General features: G+C 38.2%; 1 protein-coding gene across 1 annotated transcript in view; it reads left to right on the forward strand.

Annotated features, from left to right (window-relative positions):
* The first annotated feature begins 14072 nt into the window (after positions 1-14072).
* Positions 14073-21252, forward strand: part of CCDC112 (coiled-coil domain containing 112) — a 31232-nt gene continuing 24052 nt past the window's right edge. Inside the window, exon 1 of the mRNA XM_060006977.1 lies at positions 14073-14300. Within this exon, the coding sequence (XP_059862960.1) occupies positions 14184-14300 (117 nt within the window). The 5' untranslated portion in view covers positions 14073-14183. The remainder of the gene's footprint in view (positions 14301-21252) is intronic.

The following is a 21252-nucleotide window of genomic DNA, read 5'->3' on the forward strand; positions in this document are numbered from 1 at the left end:
TGGGAACTGACATTCAAACCGTGTGCAGAAGGATCATGACTAATAAGATAAAGGGAGGGTTAGAGGTTCACTCTAGATTGCACTGCTAACATAGGCAAAGGGATACTTGGCACATTTGGGGATCTGAATGAGGCCCAGGGTAGCTGGAGAACCAGGAGAGAAAGAGTGGGAAACAAGAATGGTGGTCAGGGCCAGATCACACAGGGTTTGTAGATCATTTAAGGAGTCTCATCACACACACCAGGGGATAATAGATTATTGAAGTCTGAATGAGACTGTTGGTAAAAATGAGTTTGTGAACTTCAGAGTTAGTAGTATCTATTCTTTTGGCTTACATTCTAGTATGAGTAGTTGAGTTTTTTAACTGTTTACATCATGTAGAAATTAGTATTAAAAGCTGTTCTAACAATTTTCACTAAAAAGAACTCTTATATTTAGTATAAAATTTGGGAAACTCAATCTATTTAAAAGACTTGAATGTCAGTTGACTATATTTGAGAATCTGAATATGAGAGTAAATGTTTTTACTTTTCTGTCTGGGTTTTAACTGGTATGTGCCTTCATATCCCTACTGCTGGTATATCCTAGCAAGAACATTCTAATTTTTATGCATAAAAGATGAAAATGTTATTCTTTTGCAAAGAATCAAATATAGACTCCCCACTGTTGTTTATTGTTTCTCAGGTGACATCTGGTGGATAAAAACTGAAATGCAGTTCTCTGTAGTTTAGGAAAGGTGAGGTTCTCAAATGTCTTTGGGAGGAAATCATTAAAGAATATGAGCTGAATTGGTTGAAGATTAATTTTGCTTACAATTTTGGCATTATATTTTCTGCATTAAGTAGGCATTATGGTATCAGATGTAATGCAGAGAACACTCCAGTGCTCTGCTGGATTTGGCAGGCTTTGAGTTCTGCTCAAACCTCTGACAGTAAATAGCAAAGTGATTTGCTATTGTTTTTGCTTTTTTAAAGAGCTTCAAAATTAAAGCAAGAGATTAGCTACAGATGGACAAGAATCAGATTGCTATTGGACTTCTCAGTGGCTATACTGGATAAAAGAGACAAGAGAACAATATCTTCAACATTCTGAGGGAAAATTTCTTTCTATCTAGAGTCCACTACCAAATCAGGCTCTCCTTCAGGTATGAGCAAAATAAAAGCATTTTCAGACATGCATGGGTATGAAAGTTATCCTTTTGTGTAAGTCCTCTCTGAAAGAGTTACTAATTTAAAATGTTGTCTTTGTTAAGCACTATGTTTCAGTTTATTTTTAGATATTTTCTTTTTTGCTGTTGCAATTTTGGTCTTTATTTCCATTATGTTTTCTTTTTTAACTTTGAGATGTAATTGACATATCCATGATGTTTTCTAACTGGTTGCTTGTATAGATGAAAGCAATTAAATTTTGCACACTAATTTGATACCCATCCATCTCATAAGTCCTCATACTGTTTGCAACAGATTTTTAATTGAGTTTATTGGGGTTTCCAGGTATACAATTATCTATAAATAGTAATAAATGTACCTCTCTTCCAATGTTTATACCTCTTATATCTTTCTCTTGTCTTATTGCATTGGTTAAACCTCTAGAGTTATGCTAAATAATAGTGGTGACTGTAGACATAATTGTATTAGTGTTAATTTTAATGGGAATACTTCTAATGTTTCCTCATTAAACATAATGCTGGCTTTTAAGAAATATGGATCTTTCCTATTTTATGAAGATTTTTAAAAATTAATTATGGATACTGAAATTTATCAACTGCCTTTCCCGCATATTTGAAGAAAATTGTACATTTTTTCTTTCTTTTAATCTGTTTTATCATTCAGAGTTCACTTGCAGAAAACAGAAAGGGATTTAATACACGGGGTGAACTGCTTATAAATCAGTGGAGAGCTAGAGGTTCAAGCGCTCTAGAAATAACTCCGAAATCCACACTGTAGAACTGGCACACCAAGAGACCTGCTCCCTCTGCCACAGTAGAAAGTCATGCCGCCACCGTTAGCTCCAGGAACACACCATCTTAATGTGATCTGGGAACGAGACGTTGCCACCAGAATTCTTAGCTGCCAGAACACACCTTCTTATCTGTCACCTCTGAATCAGAAAACTAATGCTAGAACTGTCAGCTGCAGAGTTTCACTATGTCTGCTATAATATGTCCCAGCAAAATGTGTGCCTTGCTACTATGTCTTCCCCTATTTAAATGAGTTCTGAAATCGAATTTCACACAAGTGTACCTGATTAGTAAAACATAATTTACATTGAGGAACCTAGCTGCAAAGGAGCCTGGGAAATGAGGGTTCTGAGCTTTCCAGCCTCTGCAGTATACATGGCACACTAAAAAGAGGCTGAAATAGATGCTGAGTGAGCCAACCAACTGTACCCAACCACTTCCTAACATAGGAAATGAAACTGAATCATTCTTATGTTACTGGGAGTGGGGGGAACTAGTTTTCTTTTAATTCTTCTAAGATGCTGCTGGATTCAGTTTGCTGAAACTTGGTAAACATTTTCTGCATCAATATTCATAACTGATTTTTGTCAGTAGCTTGCTTTTCGTGTTATTGCTGTCAGTTTTTGGTAACAAACGTATGCTACTGTTATTAGAATTCGGAAGTTTTCCTCTTTTTGTCTCTGCTCTGGAACAGTTTAAAAAGCATTAGAGTCTGTTTATTCTGTAAAATTTCGTAAAATCAGCCTATGAAGCCCTCAGGGCCTGGTGCTCTTTGGGAGCCTACCATTTTAACAATTTTTTCCTTTTTCTTAGGTTTTTAATGTTTAGATTTTTAATTTGCCAACTTTAGTAAACAGTGTTTTCTTAGAAAAATGATTCATTTCATCTGGATCTTCACATTTACTTGCAGATAATCGAAAAAAATAGTCTCCTGTGATTCTTTTCTTTGTATTTTTATTATGTATATTTGTGCTTTCTTAATTTTAATTCTTGATCAGGTTAGCTAGTGGTTAATCTGTCTTAACTGGTTACATTTATTCATTAGGATTATCATTCCTCTGGTTTTTATTTTATTATTTTTTTCTTTCATATTAATTCATTTCTCCTTTTTTCCATTTTTGATTATTGATTATTTTTTCCCCTATCTTCTTCAGCTAGGTGGTTAGTTCATTTATTTTTATTCTTTCTTATTTATTAAGGTAACTACTGAAACTGCTAATTTTCTGCTGAGGATGGCTTTAGCTGTATTGCTTGGCTATTGGTTTGTAATGTTACCAGTGTTTTCTAATTAAATTGCAATTTTAGTTTTGATATCCTCTTTGACTCAGGATTTAAAAAATTTTATGTGATAGGGTCTTTCTGTCTTCTCAGTTGATTTCTTTCATGACCAGAGAATTATATCTGCATTATTTCTGCTTTTTGACATTTACTGGGGTTTTTGTGGCCTAAATGTATGGTCATCTTTGTGAATATTTCATGAGTGTTATAAAATATAGTCCCTGTTTTCAGTGAATAGAGTTCAGGATATGTCAAGTAGAATTACCTTATAAATCTGTCATCTAGTCTACTCTTTATTGAAAGCCCCTTGTCTGTGACCTTCTCCAGGTAGTCTCCCTGTGGCTTGGCAGCCTTAAAGAAGGAGAGCAATTCTGATATAGGTGTCTGACAGCTACAGTCCCAAGCTCTGCCAAGAAAGTGAACATCCCTGCCTCCCCAGCTAAGAACTAGTCCTTGCAGAAATATTGATAGGCAGGGGAAAGAAATCTGCAAGAACTAGTCATTATGTCTTATTCATTTACACTGACCAATAGCCAAGTCAGGCACACGCTTGGCTTTACATATTTGTACAAAACCAAAACCTTTCCTTTTTTCTTTCTTTCTTTCTCTTTTGATTCCACTGAGGTTTCCACCAAGTACTTCCTGCAGACAGTTGTGTAACACCCTCTGAGCAGTCTTTCAGTGCTGCCTACTTCCATGCCCAAGTCAGAATGGCACTTCCTTGTATTTGCCTGTCCTTGGAAACCTGGTTTGGTGTCTACAGTTTTTCCCTGATAATGGCCTAACGCTTGTTGATTTTCCTTCCAACAATGAGCAAGCCATACAGTGTCTCTGTGCTCCAGATTATGCCAATCACTAGACATTTACTGGTGTTATAAGCACCAGCTAGTGTTAAAATGTTAAGTTTATCTCAGTCTATGTGTAACAAAAATTCAAAAAGCACTGGTTTTAAAAATAGTTCTTTTTCTCACATAAAAGGAAGCCTGGAGGCAGCCAGTACAGCTGCTCAAATTAATACATGATAATTGTAAAAAATCTCAAACATTACAGAAGTCCCAACCATTCAGTAATATTTTCTTTATCATTTTCATTATGTACAATTCCTTAACTTCCACATTTATATACAGAGATCTGTTTTTGATTTAAAATTCTCAAGCAAGAGTATAAATACTTAATTGAAAAGTTATTTTGTTCCTGTGAGCTAGGAGTTCCTGAAAATTTTCCCATAAATCCAAGGGAATATATAGATGATATATGAGTTTAATTTTCTATCTAACTGTAGAAGAATGACCCTGTGATAACTTCTGAAATTAATTTTTTAATGATAGGTTCATGTTCATCAAATGGGTTTGAATTTTCAGGGAAAAGTGCTCTATTGGGACTAAATGGTATAGTCATAAAACTGTCAACCATACTGAAGATTTTTCATTTCCCTGAGTCTGATCTGAAGGATGTAAACCTGGGACTACCTGCAAAAGAATAATCAACATCCATTCAAACACAAGTGATTATCTTCTTTATTTCCTACTGGCCTCCAGGAAAAAAATTATTTTTCAAAAGAAGAAAAATAGACTTGGAGTTTTTTTTTGCTTTAGGAAAATAAGTTTTAACTATTAAGTCAGATCCAGGCTTGATGCTTGGCTCTGCCACATTCTAGCTGTATTATCTTAGAAAGTTTATTGACTAAGATTCTCAAACTTTATTTATTTACAGCAAAGAGTAGCTGTGTGTGTTGTTAAGAGTGTTTGGCACATGATAGGCCATCAAAAGTAAGGATTATTATTTTTAAAGTAAATATTCACATTTTTTCCTTTTATCTAGACCTACCTTTAAATTGTCTTAACAGCTACATTTGGTGTAAAGATTCACTGTTGTTGCTTTGGCTGTTGTTGTTGTTATTGTTCAACAATAAATATTTTTGCCCCATCAGGGAACTGACAATCTGTTGGAGAGTATCTGATTAGGGAACTCTGATATTACCGAGGAACTATAAAAAAAGAGCTGAAAGACTGGGAAGTCTTTACACGACTTTCTCTTTTCAGTTTCTATAAATATAGTTAAGTTTAAACAATTGAACATTTTGTATGGGGATAGTCATTTAAAGGTCAGTGGAAGGAGTTCAATTGTTTTTATTTGAGAATAAAAATTGTGGAGGAAGTTATCACCCCTTACATAAGTAATATTGATTAGCTTTTTTTTTTTCCATTAGGGATATCAAGAGGTATCCTTTTTTTTTTTTAACATCTTTGTTGGAGTATAATTGCTTTACAATGGTGTGTTAGTTTCTGCTTTATAACAAAGTGAATCAGCTATACATATACATATATCCCCATATCTCTTCCCTCTTGCATCTCCCTCCCTCCCACCCTCCCTATCCCACCTTCCCTATCACACCCTTCTAGGTGGTCACAAAGCACCAAGCTGATCTCCTCGTGCTATGTGGCTGCTTCCCACTAGCTATTGATTTTATAGTTGGTAGTGTATATATGTCCATGCCACTCTCTCACTTTGTCCCAGCTTACCCTTCCCCCCATCCATGTCCTCAAGTCCATTCTCTAGTAGGTCTGCATCTTTATTCCCATCCTGCCCCTAGGTTCTTCATAACCATTTTTTTTTTTTAGATTCCATATATATGTGTTAGCATACAGTATTTGCTTTTCTCTTTCTGACTTACTTCACTCTGTATGACAGACTTTAGGTCCATCTACCTCATTACAAATAACTCAGTTTCGTTTCTTTTTATGGCTGAGTAATATTGCATTGTATATATGTGCCACATCTTCTTTATCCGTTCATCTGTCGATGGACACTTAGGTTGTTTCCATGTCCTGGCTATTGTAAATAGAGCTGCAATGAACATTGGGGTACATGACTCTTTTTGAATTATGGTTTTCTCAGGGTATATGCCCGGTAGTGGGATTGCTGGGTCATATGGTAGTTCTATTTTTGGTTTTTTAAGGAACCTCCATACTGTTCTCCATAGTGGCTGTATCAATTTACATTCCCACCAACAGTGCAAGAGGGTTCCCTTATTGATTGGTTTTATTCTGATTTCAGAAGTCAATATGAAGCAACCTTATTCCAGACCTGTCAGTTTGTACTGGTGAATTCTATAGCTCACCATAAAATTATCCATTTGTTAGTGTATTTAAGACAGTAATACAAATATTTTGTTAATAATTAAGCCTATATAAAAGAATAAATCTGGTGCCCAGGCATAAGAGTCTATTTGATTTTGCCTAACTGTCTGGAGCAATTCCACACATTTTCAGCATATTATTATGTAGCTTTGGGATGGATCATAACTGCTCCACCATTGTTCAGTTTGCAATAGTGATCTCTACATAATTATTAAAACAAAATATTTGCCTCTTCTAAGTCCTAGTTTCATGATCTGACTTCAGGGGAACCCAAATTGAAAGCCTTTCTTTTTAAGTTAATTTTTATTGGAGTATAGTTGCTTTACAACGTCGTGTTAGTTTCTACTGTACAGCAAAGTGAATCAGCTATACGTATACATATATCCCCTCTTTTTTGGATTTCCTTCCCATTTAGGTCACCACAGAGCACTGAGTAGAGTTCCCTGTGCTATACAGTAGGTTCTTATTAGTTATCTATTTTATACATAGTATCAATAGTGTATATATATCAATCTCAATCTTCCAATTCCTCCCACCCCCCCTTCCCCCTTGGTATGAATACATTTGTTCTCTACGTCTGTGTCTCTATTTCTGCTTTGCAAATAAGATCATCTATACCATTTCTCTAGATTCCACAGATATGCGTTAATATACGATATTTGTTTTTCTCTTTCTGACTTACTTCACTCTGTATGACAGTCTCTGGGTCCATCCACATCTCTACAAATGACCCAATTTCAATCCTTTTTATGGCTGAGTAATATTCTGTTGTATATGTGTACCACATCTTCGTTATCCATTCCTCTGTTGATGGACATTTAGGTTTGACAGCCTTCTTCCATCTTCCTGTATGGAAGAAGTGTGAGAATTGGAAAGAAAGCGATAACATGATCTCTGTTTGCAGGTAATGTAATAGAATAAAAGGAAACCCTAAGATAATCATTCTAAAAATAAAACCAAAATTAAGAGAATTGATTAAAGTAGCAGCATAAAAAACTAATAAAGAAAAATCAATAGTTTCATATATCCGAAGAATAACTAGCTAGATGATGTCAAGGGAGCGGAAATCGCACTTGTAGTTGCAAGAGAATATTTTCTTTAAACTTAGGAATAAGCTTAAAATGTTTACTCTTCAAAGATGCAAACGTAGACTGGAACAAATGTAAAGGCATCCCTTGTTTATGGGTAGGGCAACTCTACATCATACTTATGTTAATTCTTCCCAAGTTAATAAAGAAATTTAATGTGATTCCATTAAAAATATTGAGATTTTTCTCTTAAAGTAGACTGTTGAGTCTAAAGTTCTTTTGGGAAATGAGTAAGCAGGAAAAGGAAGGGAAACCCAAAAATAAGAACAATGAGAGGAACTAGCCCTGTAAGATATTAAAACACTGTATAATTTCCCTATAAATAAGAAAAGCATGTTCACTGATACATAACTAGATATACAGAACGATAGAATAGGCAAAAAATTCAAAATAGAACAATTATATGTGAAAAGTTAAGTGACACCTCAATCACTGGGGAAATATACTGTTTTAAATAAATATTTTTGGCATAACTAGATAGCCTTTTGGGAAAAAGTAAAATTGAATCCATATCTCATCCTGGATATCAGAATGAAATCCAAATTATCCAGATATCTAAATGTAAAAAGTAAAACTGTACAAGAACACAAGGATTCATTTCTTTATAAACTGGGAGTGAGAAAAGCCTTTCCAACTATGATTACAAATCCAGAAGCATCAAAGAAAATACTAAAACATTGACAAACTTGACTACATAAAAATAGAAAGAACTTTTTCAAAGCAAAAAAAAAAAAAAAGAAAAAGGCACTAAACAAATTAAAAACCTAGAAGAAAATATTTTCAATTTATATGAAAAAATTCTATAACAATCACCTAATTGATAAAGAGCTCTTAAAAACTGGGAAGACCATACACAAATATAAACTCCAAATGGCTTAAAGACTCAAATGTAAGACCAGACATTATAAAACTCTTAGAGGAAAACATAGGAAAAACACTTTTTGACATAAACTACAGCAAGATCTTTTTTGACCCACCTCCTAGAGTAATGGAAATAAAAACAAAAATAAACAAATGGGACTTAATTAAACTTAAAAGCTTTTGCACAGCAAAGGAAACCAAAAACAAGACAAAAAGACAACCCTCAGAATGGGAGAAAATATTTGCAAATGAAACAGACAAAGGATTGATCTCCAAAATATACAAACAGGTCATGGAGCTCAATATCAGAAAAACAAACAATCCAGTTAAAAAATGGGCAGAAGTCCTAAATAGACATTTCACCAAGGAAGACATACAGATGGCCAAGAGGCACATGAAAAGATGCTCAACATCACTAATTATTAGAGAAATGCAAATAAAAACTACAATGAGGTATCACCTCACGCCAGTCAGAATGGCCATTATGAAAAAATCTAGAAACAACAAATGCTGGAAAGGGTGTGGTGAAAAGGGAACCCTCCTGCACTGTTGGTGGGAATGTAAATTGATACAACCACTATGGAAAAAGTATGGAGGTTCCTTAAAAAACTAAAAATAGAACTACCATATGACCCAGCAATCGCACTACTGGGCATATACCCTGAGAAAACCATAATGCAAAAAGAGACATGTACCCCAATGTTCATTGCAGCACTATTTACAATAGCCAGGACAGGGAATCAACCTAAATGTCCATTGACAGATGAATGGATAAAGAAGATGTGGCACATATATACAGTGGAGTGTTACTCAGCCATAAACAGAAACAAAATTGAATTATTTGTAGTGAGGTGGATGGACCTAGAGTCTGTCATACAGAGTGAAGTAAGTCAGAAAGAGAAAAGCAAATACCATATGCTAATGCATATATATGGAATCTAAAAAACAAAAAATGTGGGATGGGGAGGGTGGGAGGGAGGGAGACGCAAGAGGGAAGACATATGGGAACATATGTTTATGTATGACTGATTCACTTTGTTATAAAGCAGAGACTAACACACCATTGTAAAGCAATTATACCCCAATAAAGATGTTAAAAACAAACAAACAAACAAAAAAAACCCAAAAAATGGCACTGATGAGCCTAGTTGCAGGGCAGGAATAAAGAGGTAGACATAGAAAATGGACTTGAGGACATGGGATGGGAGGGCAAAGTGAGAGTAGCATCGACATATATACACTACCGAATGTAAAATAGTTGGCTGGTGGGAAGCAGCAGCATAGCACAGGGAGATCAGCTCAGTGCTTTGAGATGACCTAGAGGGGTGGGATAGGGAGGATGGGAGGGAGGCTCAAGAGGGAGGGGGTATGGGGATATGTGTATGCATAAGGCTGATTCACTTCGTTGTGCAACAGAAACTAGCACAATATTGTGAAGCAATTATACTCCAATAAAGATCTATTAAAAAAAAAAGAAACTGGGAAGAGGAAGACTAAATACCATTGGGGAAAGATGTGAACAGTTTAAAGAAAAAACTGACATTCTTTAACTTACGAAAAAAGGCTTCATTCATAACAAGAGAAAGGTATATTAAAATTACTGAGAGTACCATTTTTCATCTATTCAGATTGCCCAAAATACAAAAACTTGAAGAAATACTGTGATGGCAAATAATAAGGAAACAGGCACCCTCAGGCATTGCTAGTTGGAGTACAAAATGGTACAACTTCTATGGAAAGGAATTTAACAATATCTAACTACATTTCCTTTGCATTTATCACTTGACTCAGCAATTCCACTGAAGATACACTTCCCCAAATATGAAATACTTATCATTACTTGTGATGGGGTTCAGGGCAGGCCACCCCAAAATACGCTACTTTGGCATATTGATTGCTTTGAGTTCAAGTTACTTGAGAAACAGCCAGTGCAAGATGGACTCCCTGACCCTGCCCTCTTTCTGCCTGAAAGCAGGAAATGAATTTCCCATCTGAAAGGCAACCTCTGAGCACCAAGACTTAGGGACATTTTTACCTCCAGGGATAGAAAATTCAGGGTGGAAAAGGCTATGTAAACTAATTCTGCTTAGTTTCTTCACTAGTTAATACCCAAGCCTAAGTGTCTTTGTCAGTTCTTCACAAATTAATTGTTTCTTTGTCTAAAAAGTATAAAAGCTGCCTGCTTTGGTCATTTCTTTGAGTCTCCTATTTCTGTGAACTCCCATATGTATGAAATTAAAATTTGTCTCCTGTTAATCTGTGTCATGTCAATTTAATTATTAGACTCTCAGAAGAACCTAGAAAGGTAGAGGAATATTTTTTCTTCCCCAATACTTGTCACAGCAAAAGATTGGAAATAACCCAAACATCTGTCAATAGATGCCTGGTTGAGTAAAACAGAGTATTATGCATCCATTAAAAAAATGAGGAGGATTTCTGTGAACTTACATCAAGCGAGTTGTAAGATATATTGTTAAGTGAAAAATGTAAGGTGTAGAGTATTATATGTGTGTTATGAGTTGAATTGTGTCCTCTAAAGAGATATGCTGAAGTCCTAATGCCCAGTACCTGTGAATGTGACCTTATGTGGAAACAGGGTCTTTACAGATGTAATAAAGTAAAGATAAGGTCATACGGGATTAGGGAGAGCCCTAATCCAATGACAGGTGTCCTCATAAGAAGAGGGAAATTTCGACACAGAGACACAGACACATAGGAGAGAAGGCCATCCAACCATACAGGCAATGACTAGAGTAATGCTTCCACCAGCCAAGGAATACTACAGGGTGCTAGTGACCACAGGTGCTGGGAGAGAGGCATGGAACAGATAACTCACTCTCAGGAGAGGAAGGAACTCAGGAACCAACTGTGCTGCCACCTTGATTTTGGACTTCTGGCCTCCTGAACTGTGAGAGAATACATTTCTATTGTTTTAAACCACCCAGCTTGTGATACTTTGTTATGGCAGCGCTAGCAAAATAATACAATATGCTACATGTTTTTGTAAGAGAAAAGGAAAAATAAGAACACATATATATATATATACTCATTTTTGCAAAAAGAAATGTAAAAGAGCAAGCCAGAAATTAATAAAAAATGGTCACATATAGAGGATCAGTTGACAAGGCCATGGAGAGGGTGTGTTTGGGGGCAAGATTTCCTTAAATATGTCATATCATTTTGACTTTACATACATTACATATGTTTTACATAGTTTTTAAAAAGGATACCATAAAGAAAAAAAATAGAGGAAACAGTAAAAGTGAAGACAAAAACAATCAAAAGAATCTGACTACCTAAAAATAGATTCTATTACCACCCAGAAAAGAGAAATTTCAGTAAACTCTTGAACACAACACTCTGACTGAATATCCTGTGCGGGACATATTCTAAGGGCAGAAAGAACTACAAAATGATCTTAAACTTCTTTCAGTAGGTTTACTGTTAGTGGTAATTTCAGAATTGTAATTTGAAACTACATAATTGTTGCAAGAAAAAGCAAATAAGTAAATATGTTGATATTCTAAGGAACCAAGATTTTTAGTGTTTAAGAGAAAAGAAATACAAATATAAAAGAAATTAAGGAATGACAAACCTCTGATGTAATGTTAGAATTGGTACAAAATGTAAGAAATGAAACTATACAATGAGAATATATTCTGTAGCTCTGGCCACTGAAAGGGCCCCAAAGTGAGGGCCCAGGCAGCTGCCTAATCTTCATGTTGCAAAGGCCTGCTCTGGTTTTCTGTTTATGAGATTCTTAATCATTTTTTGGAATTTTTCATCCTAATAAAACAGTAAAAATCTTAAAGTGGCCATCTTGCGTGTTGTTACTATTAATATATTCCCTTATAGTATCCAATCCAGTGTTGTCCCTGGCAGAGACCACTCAATTCAAGTAATTGGTTGACTGTTTTCCCTTGAGGCTACCAGATTATTCTAGACTAACAGTTACAGGAACTCAGACAGTGCTGTGACAACAGACCTCATTTTGGGTGAAAGGTAAGTACATAAATTAAAGAGGTCTTACCTTCTCAATACCCGGAAGCTTCCCTCTTCCTTCTAGTGCATGGGGAAAGGAGAGCAGCCCATCTTTTGTCTCCAAATCTACCAACCACCTTGTGCTGCAACCCTCCAGTAAGGAAGAGCAGGTGCCCCTCTCAGACATCAAACTTTCCATCTGTGACCTAGACTCCAAGGTACAGATGCCCTCCACTAGTCCCCAGCTTGAAACATACACACACACACACACCACATGTATCTTCTTTGATCACACATCTTCAAGCTACCACCTCATTTCACTGATCACCTGCATCACAGAATCATCAAAATAGTTGTCTAAAGACATTATTTCCACCCCTCACCTTCATCATCTCCTCAGCTGTCTCAGCCAGGCTCACCACCCCACTGACAGTGCTCTTGTCAGGGTGGCCAGTGGCCTCCTCATTGTCAAATCCAACCATCAGCTGTCTGTTTTCATGTCACTCAACCTTTGGGCAGCAGACCACACAGTTGATCATTCTTGAAACACTTTCTTCCATAGGATTCCGGCTTTCCTCCCTTCTCACAGACCTCTCCTGTCAACTCCTCCTGTCTGTGTCATCTGTGTTGGAGGGCTCTAGGCCTCAGTTCCCAGACTTCAATTTATACTCTCCCTGAGTAATCTCATTCACTTTTTAAGATGTTTTCTACTTGGAGATGAAGACCAAATTCATATATTTAACTCTAGTCTCTTTCCTGGGCTCCATCTGCCTGTTTTAACATCTCTACCAGGATGGTCTCTGGAGTTAGACCAGTTAGGCTTATATCCCAGTTCCTACTTGTATATGGTCTTGTGTTACTTAACATTATCCGTGAAATGAAAATGATAATAGTACCTACTTCACTAGATTGTTTAGAACAGTACTGGCACAAAGTAAGTGCTCGATAAACACCCTGTTTGTTTACTTGTTTGAATTCCCTGATAGAAGTTTGGAGAGAAGGAACTTCGTGTGTGTGTCTAATTCAACAGTTAATTCTCAAGGTCTGGCATATAGTAGTAGCTGGATATTGATTGAATTAATGAATCGATGAATGGGTGAATACGTTCCTTTAAAGGAGGAAAACGCAGTGCATCCACAAATCAGCTGAATTGCCACTGGTTGCCAATGCCTTGACTGCAGGAGTCATCTCTGGCTTTTCCCCACCTTCCCAACACTGTATCTTTGGAGTCTCTCTTCTAAATGGCCAAGTCCTAGGAGTGTGACATCCCTGCGTCTGATATCTGATAGTGTAGGGCATGCTGTGTTTTGTTTGAAAATGTGAAATATATTGTTCAGGCTCATCAATAATGTTTTTTAATTTAGACTCAGTTTCACCAGAACTTAGTAGAAACCTAGAAAGAAGTTCTATTATGTAAAGTATCTCTCTCTATGGATATATAGATATCTATGTATATCATATATCTATATATAACACGAATAAATTTAAGTAGGACAGTGAAAAACAATGAATTTTCCCGGTGGTTAGGGGACAGGGGCCGGGGAGAAAGACTTTTTGCCAAATAAAGAGTAGATAACGTGCAGTGTAATAAAACTGCGCCGCAGAGCACAGCGAAGCCGAGCCCGCCACCCGTCCGCGCTCCGGCCCGCGCTCGGGCCCCGCCCTGATCCCGACCCCGCCCCGCCTTGCACCGCGGCCCACCTCCGCCCCGCACTCCCGCCCCGCCCTGCGCTCCGGCCCCGCCCCACATCTCGGCAGCGTTCTCCCTGCCGGGGGAGCCCTGCCGCCCCGGCAGAGCCAGAATCTCCCCACGCCCGAACCCCTCCACCCCAGGCCTGGGGGGCCGCAGCGCACCGAGCGGCTCGGCGCGGAAAGATGGCCGCCCTGACGACGGTCGTGGTGGCGGCGGCGGCCACAGCTGTAGCGGGGGCTGTGGCCGGGGCGGGCGCGGCCACCGGGACCCGCGTGGGAGCAACGCCTGTGCCGCAACAGGTAAATGGAGGAGGCAGACGTGGGCTGGGAGGCTGCAGGCGCCAGAGGCTGGACGGGGCCCCAGGCTGAACAGGTGTGCTCTGCAGCGCGGCCCCGGGAGGCGGGAGGCGCGGTGTTAGCCTCCCTTTGCTCGGGGCCTGGCGCACGCCAGCGTTTCGCTTTGTTCGCTTGTGCGTTTAACTGCTTTTACGGAGCCGCCTCTCTTGAGGTTTTGGAGTGGAGGAAGATCTGGGTGGAAACGCTGGCTCTGCCTCTTCCTAGCGTGTGATAGGAACATATTTAACCTCTCGGTGACTCAGTTTCTAATCTAAACGTTGGGACTGATAATATGCAGCTTCTCGAGCCGTGCACATTGTCTGGGAAGCCCCTGGTACAATGCTTGGTTGGAGAGAGATTCGGTGCCCAGTGACTGGTGGCTGCTGTATTATTGTATCAGCGCTGGGAACACAAGGAGGAGTCAAACATGGGATGGTCTGAGGCTGATGTGTTTCCAGAGATCTTCTCAGGACCCGTTTCTCTGCAGTGAGGACCAGAGGATCCCCCAAGGAGAATTGTTGGATCCAGTTGCTCAGGTCAAAGAGCACCTCTCCTTCTCTCACAGCCCACACCCCAGAGCATGGGCAGTTCCTGTCTGTTATACCTTCGGAATAAGTCCAGAATCCCACTCTTCTCACCACCTCACATGGTGGTCCACACCATCATTTCTCCCCCAGCAGAAATACTTTCCTAGTTGGTTTCTATTCTTCCACTCTTGCCTTCCTCAAGTTTTATCAACAGTCAGGTGATTGAGTCCAGTAATGACACTTGTCTGCTCAGATCCCTCAGAGTAAAAACAAACGTTTTTACCGTGGTCCACAGGGCCTCTGAGCTGCCCCTACCACCTCCCTGTCGCCTCATCCCCAGTCCCCTGCTCTGAGTCGGCTGCAGCCATACTGGCTTCCTGGTGGTCCTTCAGACAGGTGGAGCACACTCCTCTCTCAGGATTTTTGCAGTTGCTGTTCCCTCTGCTTGGAATCTCTTTCCTCATGGTCTCATGGCCAGCACCATCACCGCCTTCAGATATCTTTGTTCAAATGACATCAGCTCAGTGATTCTTTCCTTGACCTCCCCTTACTGAGTCCCCCTACCCAGCACACCCTGTTGTCTTTTCTGGTTTTGTTTTTCTCCATAGCACTTATTACCATATAATATATTACATATTTTATGCTTACTCTTAAATTTTTCTCCACCCTGCCTGGGAATGTAAACCCTGCCCTCTATGAGGGAAGAAACTTTTGGAAGTTTATTCACTATTGTATTCCCAGTACCAAAAGCTGTGCCTCTTTAGTCCAGGAACATAGTAGATGCTCATTAAATATTTGTGGATTAGTCCAAACCTGAAAGAAGGCTGTTATGAGCTGAGGACAGCTTCTATCATTTTCTTCCTCTAAGGAAATACAGTGTCTTTACCTGTTTCAAGAAATTCAAGAAATTCCACCTCAGACAAATTTTCTCACATCCTCTGTATTTCTTTTTATTATTCTAACTCTGGCCCAGATGTCTCAGGAATAAAATATAAAATACAGAAAAATACATAATAGATATATAATTTTTTCAGATATATTTAAAATACTTTTAAAATCTTTTTTAAAATGTATGGCCCTAGTGTTTTAGTCCTCTTGGTGGCTCTCTCTGGCTTACTTTAGTTGAAAATGATTTGTTCTCCAAATTCTTATAACCATTTTAACCTCCTGGTTTGCATTTCTCACAAGTTGGCTAATACTGTTATTGATGCACACTCTTGCCGACTACAGTGATTCTCAGAGGTTTGCCTTCCTTGGTGTTGGACCAGAATCACCTGTGGAGCTGTTTCAACTGTGACATCGGTTTCTCACATTCAGCAATGTCTGGAGACAGTTTTGGTTGTCACAGCTGCAGGGGGACTGTGGGGTGTTTGTGTGTGCTCCTAGCATCTAGTGGGTACAGGCCAAAGGACAACTCCCCCAAAACAAAAAATTACCTGGTCAAAAATATCAGTAGTGCTGAGGTTGAGACACCCTGCTTTATACCCTCTCACCAGTTTAGGGAAGGCAGAGCCTCATGACTGACAGTCACAGCGGTAGTGAGGTAGAATTTCTCAAGGGTGTTTGGGTTTAAAAAAAAAAAACAATTAGAATCTCTACTGTACCATACTGTGCTTTTTGAGGAGTTTAACTATGTGTTATCCCTCTGTGTATTCCCCCCAACATACCACATACACATACACACAGACACACACACATACACACTATACACTCAAATTCTACATCCTAGCACTGAACTTGGATATTTGTCATAGGATTTCATGAATGAGTATTCCTATTGACTCTAACGGTGAAACCAACTAATGTTTTCCTGAGAAGAGATAATTTTCCTCATGATATTAGAGATGTCTGCCAAAATATCTAAAGTTCCTATAGTAGCCTGCTAGGGCTTCCATAACAAAATACCACAGACTGAATGGCTTAAATGACAGAAGTTTACTTTTTTACCATTTTGCAGGCTGGGAAGTCCAAGATCAAGGTGCTGTCAGGGTTAGTTTCTGGCTTGTAGACAGTCACCATCGTGCTGTGTCCTCACATGTGCATATGCAGAGAGAGAGAGTTTTCTGGTGTCTCTTCCTCTTTTTTTTTTTTTTTTTTTTTGTGGTACGCGGGCCCCTCACTGTTGTGGCCTCTCCCGTGTGGAGCACAGGCTTCGGACGCGCAGGCTCAGCGGCCATGGCTCACAGGCCCAGTCACTCCGCAGCATGTGGGATCCTCCCGGACTGGGGCACGAACCCGCGTCCCCTGCATCGGCAGGCAGACTCTCAACCACTACGCCACCAGGGAAGCCCTCTTCCTGTTTCTATAAGGACACCAGTCCTAATGGATTAGGACTCTATCCTTATGATCCCATTTAACCTTAATTACTTCCTCCAAATCTAGGGCTTCAACCGTGAATTTGGGGGGTGATAATTCAGTCCGTAACTGTTTCCTTAAATTATTTTGGAAAAATTATCTTTGAAGTTTTAGAACTATTTTATATTGTGTTTTATTTTACAACCTCCATAGAGTGTGGAATCCCATAAATTTCTCATTCATTTTGGAAAGAAATAATGTACCCTATCTATGTACTTTAATACTTGTATATTATTTGTTCATAATTCTCCTCAGCCATTGCCTTTCAAGGCCGAAGACCATGAATCTCTTGATTGTCCTCTCAGATGCCCTTTCCCTCTTGATCTTTCCAGCAGCTGAATTATAACTTTTTTGAAGTATCTCTAGCAGTATCACCTAGTGTACATTCTGGTTTTGTACCAAGATAGAACTGTGTCTTCTGTTTGATTTGTTTCTAATGACCTTCCTGTGATGACTTGTATTTTATGGCATTTGGCTGCCTGGAGTGGTCCTTCAGTAATAAGCACATTACTTTTCTGACTTTAAATTATTACTCAAAATGGATTTCCTCTAGAAGATCACACACATGAATAGGGCTGTGTGTGTGTGGTTAGAGTGCAGAATCCCCCTCCCCCCTCAAGGATAGTCACATCCTAATCCCCAGCACCTGTGAATATGTGACCTTACATGATTAAAGGAACTTTGCAGATATGATTAAATTGAGGATCTTTAGATGGGGAGTTTAACTGGGTGGGCCGATATATTCACAAAGGTCCTTGTAAGAGGGAAGCAGGAGGATCAGAACCAGTAGGAGAGGTAACAGTGGAAGCAAGAGGGTGAAGTTATGTGAGGAAGGGGCCATGAGCCAAGGAATAAAAGTGGCCTCTAAAAGCTGAAAAAAAGGTAAGGAAGTAATAGATTCTCCTCTGAATCTCCAGAAAGAACACAGTCCTGCCAACACCTTAATTTTAGACTTGACCTCCAGAATTGTAAGAGAATAAATTTGTGTTGTTAAGTTTGTGGTAAACAAATCTTTGGTAAATTTGTTATAGTAGTGATAGGAAATGAATGCAACCAGAGAAGGCCTAAGAAGGCCTGAGCTCTCACCTTTGGCTGGTCTTGAAACTCTGTGCAACAGGAAGTGAAGGCTAAAGTAGAGTTTTAGACTGCTTGCCCGAGTACTGATGGCATGCTCCAGCATGTACTTAGACCACCTCAGCAAAGACTGGGGACTTAATTTGTTCAAGACATCTAAGAAAATCTTTGACCAACCAATTGTTGACGGACAACTAAGCTAACAAAACAGGGATTTCAGTGCCACACAAACAAAGAATACAGACTTTACCGAATTGGTTCAGAAAAATGACTAAACAAACAGTGACAACAACAAACCTTGGAGAGGGGAAAGAATCTCATTTTCAGAGTTGCCACATTATATTATTTAAAGTGTTGAGTATTTGACAGACAAATTATGAGATGTGCAAAGAAACAAGAAAGTATGGTCCACACACAGAAGAATTAAAAAAAAATAGAACAGTAAAAAGAAACTGTCCCTTAAGATGACCAAATGTTGGACATAATAGACAAAGACTTTAAATCATCTACTTTAAATATGTTCAAAAATCTAAAGGAAACCATTTCTAAAGAAATAAAACAAACTATGAGAATGGTGTCTCACCAAATAGAAAATATCTATAAAGAGAAAAATTATAATAAAAGAATCAAATAGAAATTTTGGAGTTAAAAAATACAAGAACTCAATTCACTAGAGGGGCTCAACACTAGATTTGAGCTGGCAGAAGATAGGTCAGTTCAGATTATCCAGACTGAGGAACAGAAAGAAAAAAAGAATGAAGAAAAATGAACAGAGCCTTAGAGACCTGTGAGATACCATCAAGTGTCACAGCTAATGAGAGTCCCAGAAGGAGAGGAAAGAGAAAACGGGGGAAAAGAATATTTGAAGAAATGATGGGTGAAATATGAATCTGCACATTGTTGGAACTCAGTGAACTCCAAGTAGAATAAACTCAAAGAGATCCATACCTAGACATGTCATAATCAAACTGTAGAAAAGACAAAGACAAAAAGAAAATCTTGAAAGCACCAACAGAGAAGCAACTCAACACATACAAGCGATCCTCAGTAAAAACTGGTTTCTCAACAGAAACCTTGGACTCCAAAGGCATGGAGTGATAGACATAGTCAAAATGCTGAAAGAAAAGGACTCTCAACCAAGAATTCTGTGTCCAGAAAAGTAATTGTCTAAAAATGAAGGAGACTACATCAAACTAAAAAGATTCTGCACAGCAAAGGGAACATCAACAAAATGAAAAGCCAACCTACTGACGAGAGAAAACATTTGCAAGTCATATGAGGAGTTAATATCCAAAGTATATACTTGTACAACTCAATAGCAAAAAAAAAAAAAAAAATCAGATTGGAAAATGGGCAAAGGAACTGAATAGGCATTTTCCTCAAGAAGACATACAGATGACCAACAGGTACATGAAAAGATGCTCAGCATCATTAATCATCAGGGAAATGCAAATCAAAACTGCACATTTTAGAATAGCTGTTATCAAAGGGACAAGAAATAACAAGTATTGGTGAGGATGTGGAGAAAAGTGAACCCTTGTGCACTGTTGGTAGGGATATAAATTGGTTTAGCCTCTCTGGAAAACAGTATGGGGGTTCCTCAAATAATTAAAAATAGAACTACGATATGATCCAGCAATTCCGATTCTGGGTATTTATCTGAAGGAAATGAAAACACTAACTTGAAAAGATACATGCACCCCAGTGTTCACTGTAGCATTATTTACAATAGCCAAGAAATGGAAGCAACCTATGACCACTAATGATGAATGGATAAAGAAAATATGATACACACACACACCACTGGAATACTATTCAACCATAAAAAGAAGGAAATCTTGCCATTTACAAAAATGTGGATGGACCTTGAGGACATTATGTCAAGTGAAATAAGTCAGACAGAGAAAGACAAATACCATATGATCTCACTTAAATGTGGAATCTAAAAAAAAAAAATTAAACTCATAGGTACAAAGAACAGGTTGGTGGTTGTCAGAGGCAGGGGATAGGGGCTGGGCAAAATGGATAAAGGTAGTCAAAAGGTACAAACTTAGTTATAAAATAAATAAGTCCTGGGGATGTAATGTACATCATGGTGACTAGTTAACAGTAGTTGTTAAGAGAGTAGATATAAAAAGTTCTCATCACAAGAAAAACAATTTGTAACTCTGGTAATGGATGCTAACTAGACTTGTGGTGAGCATTTTGCAATATATACAAATATTGAATCATATTGTACATCTGAAACTAATATAATGTTATATGTCAATTATATCTCAATTTAAATATCAAAGGAGATTGGAATTCAAAGGGAGCTTGGAGTTTATCCAATAAAATATTTTCATAAAAATAACTTTAAAAATAAAGTTGAGACTTAAAGATATTAAATAATTTGCCTCGATTTCTGTTATTAGATATACATCTCAGTAGGGGCTCTGTTTCCAGCATAGTGTTTCTGCCAATGAAACATGCTAACTCAAGCTCTAAGTGAGTTGATTTGTTAAAAATATAGATAGTTTTATCCCTTACAGCCTAGTAAAACCCAAAGACTTTATTGTTTGCCAAGTTATTTTTCATAAAAAACATATAAAATGGAAACCTAGGTTACAAAATTTGCTGCCACTAATTATAAGGACATCTTCACTCTATTGTCCCCAAAATATAATGGCAGTAAAATATAATGGATAATGGTAGACTATGGAAAATTGAAAACATATGCACAGGTCCTCTATTGGCTCCCATGTAAATTCTGCTAGAAGTCCGCATCCCTGGAATTCACATAACTAGAACAAGTAAGTGCACTTGACCCTTAAACAGCACGAGGGTTAGAGGCACCAACCCCTGCATAGTCAGAAATCTGTGTATAGCTTTTGACGCCTCAAAAACCTAACTACTAATAGCCTACTGTTGATCTTTTGGTCAGTTAACACATATTTTGTTATACTGTATTGTATACAGTC

The sequence above is a fragment of the Delphinus delphis genome, chromosome 3, assembly GCF_949987515.2.
Source record: "Delphinus delphis chromosome 3, mDelDel1.2, whole genome shotgun sequence".
Lineage (NCBI taxonomy): Eukaryota > Metazoa > Chordata > Mammalia > Artiodactyla > Delphinidae > Delphinus > Delphinus delphis.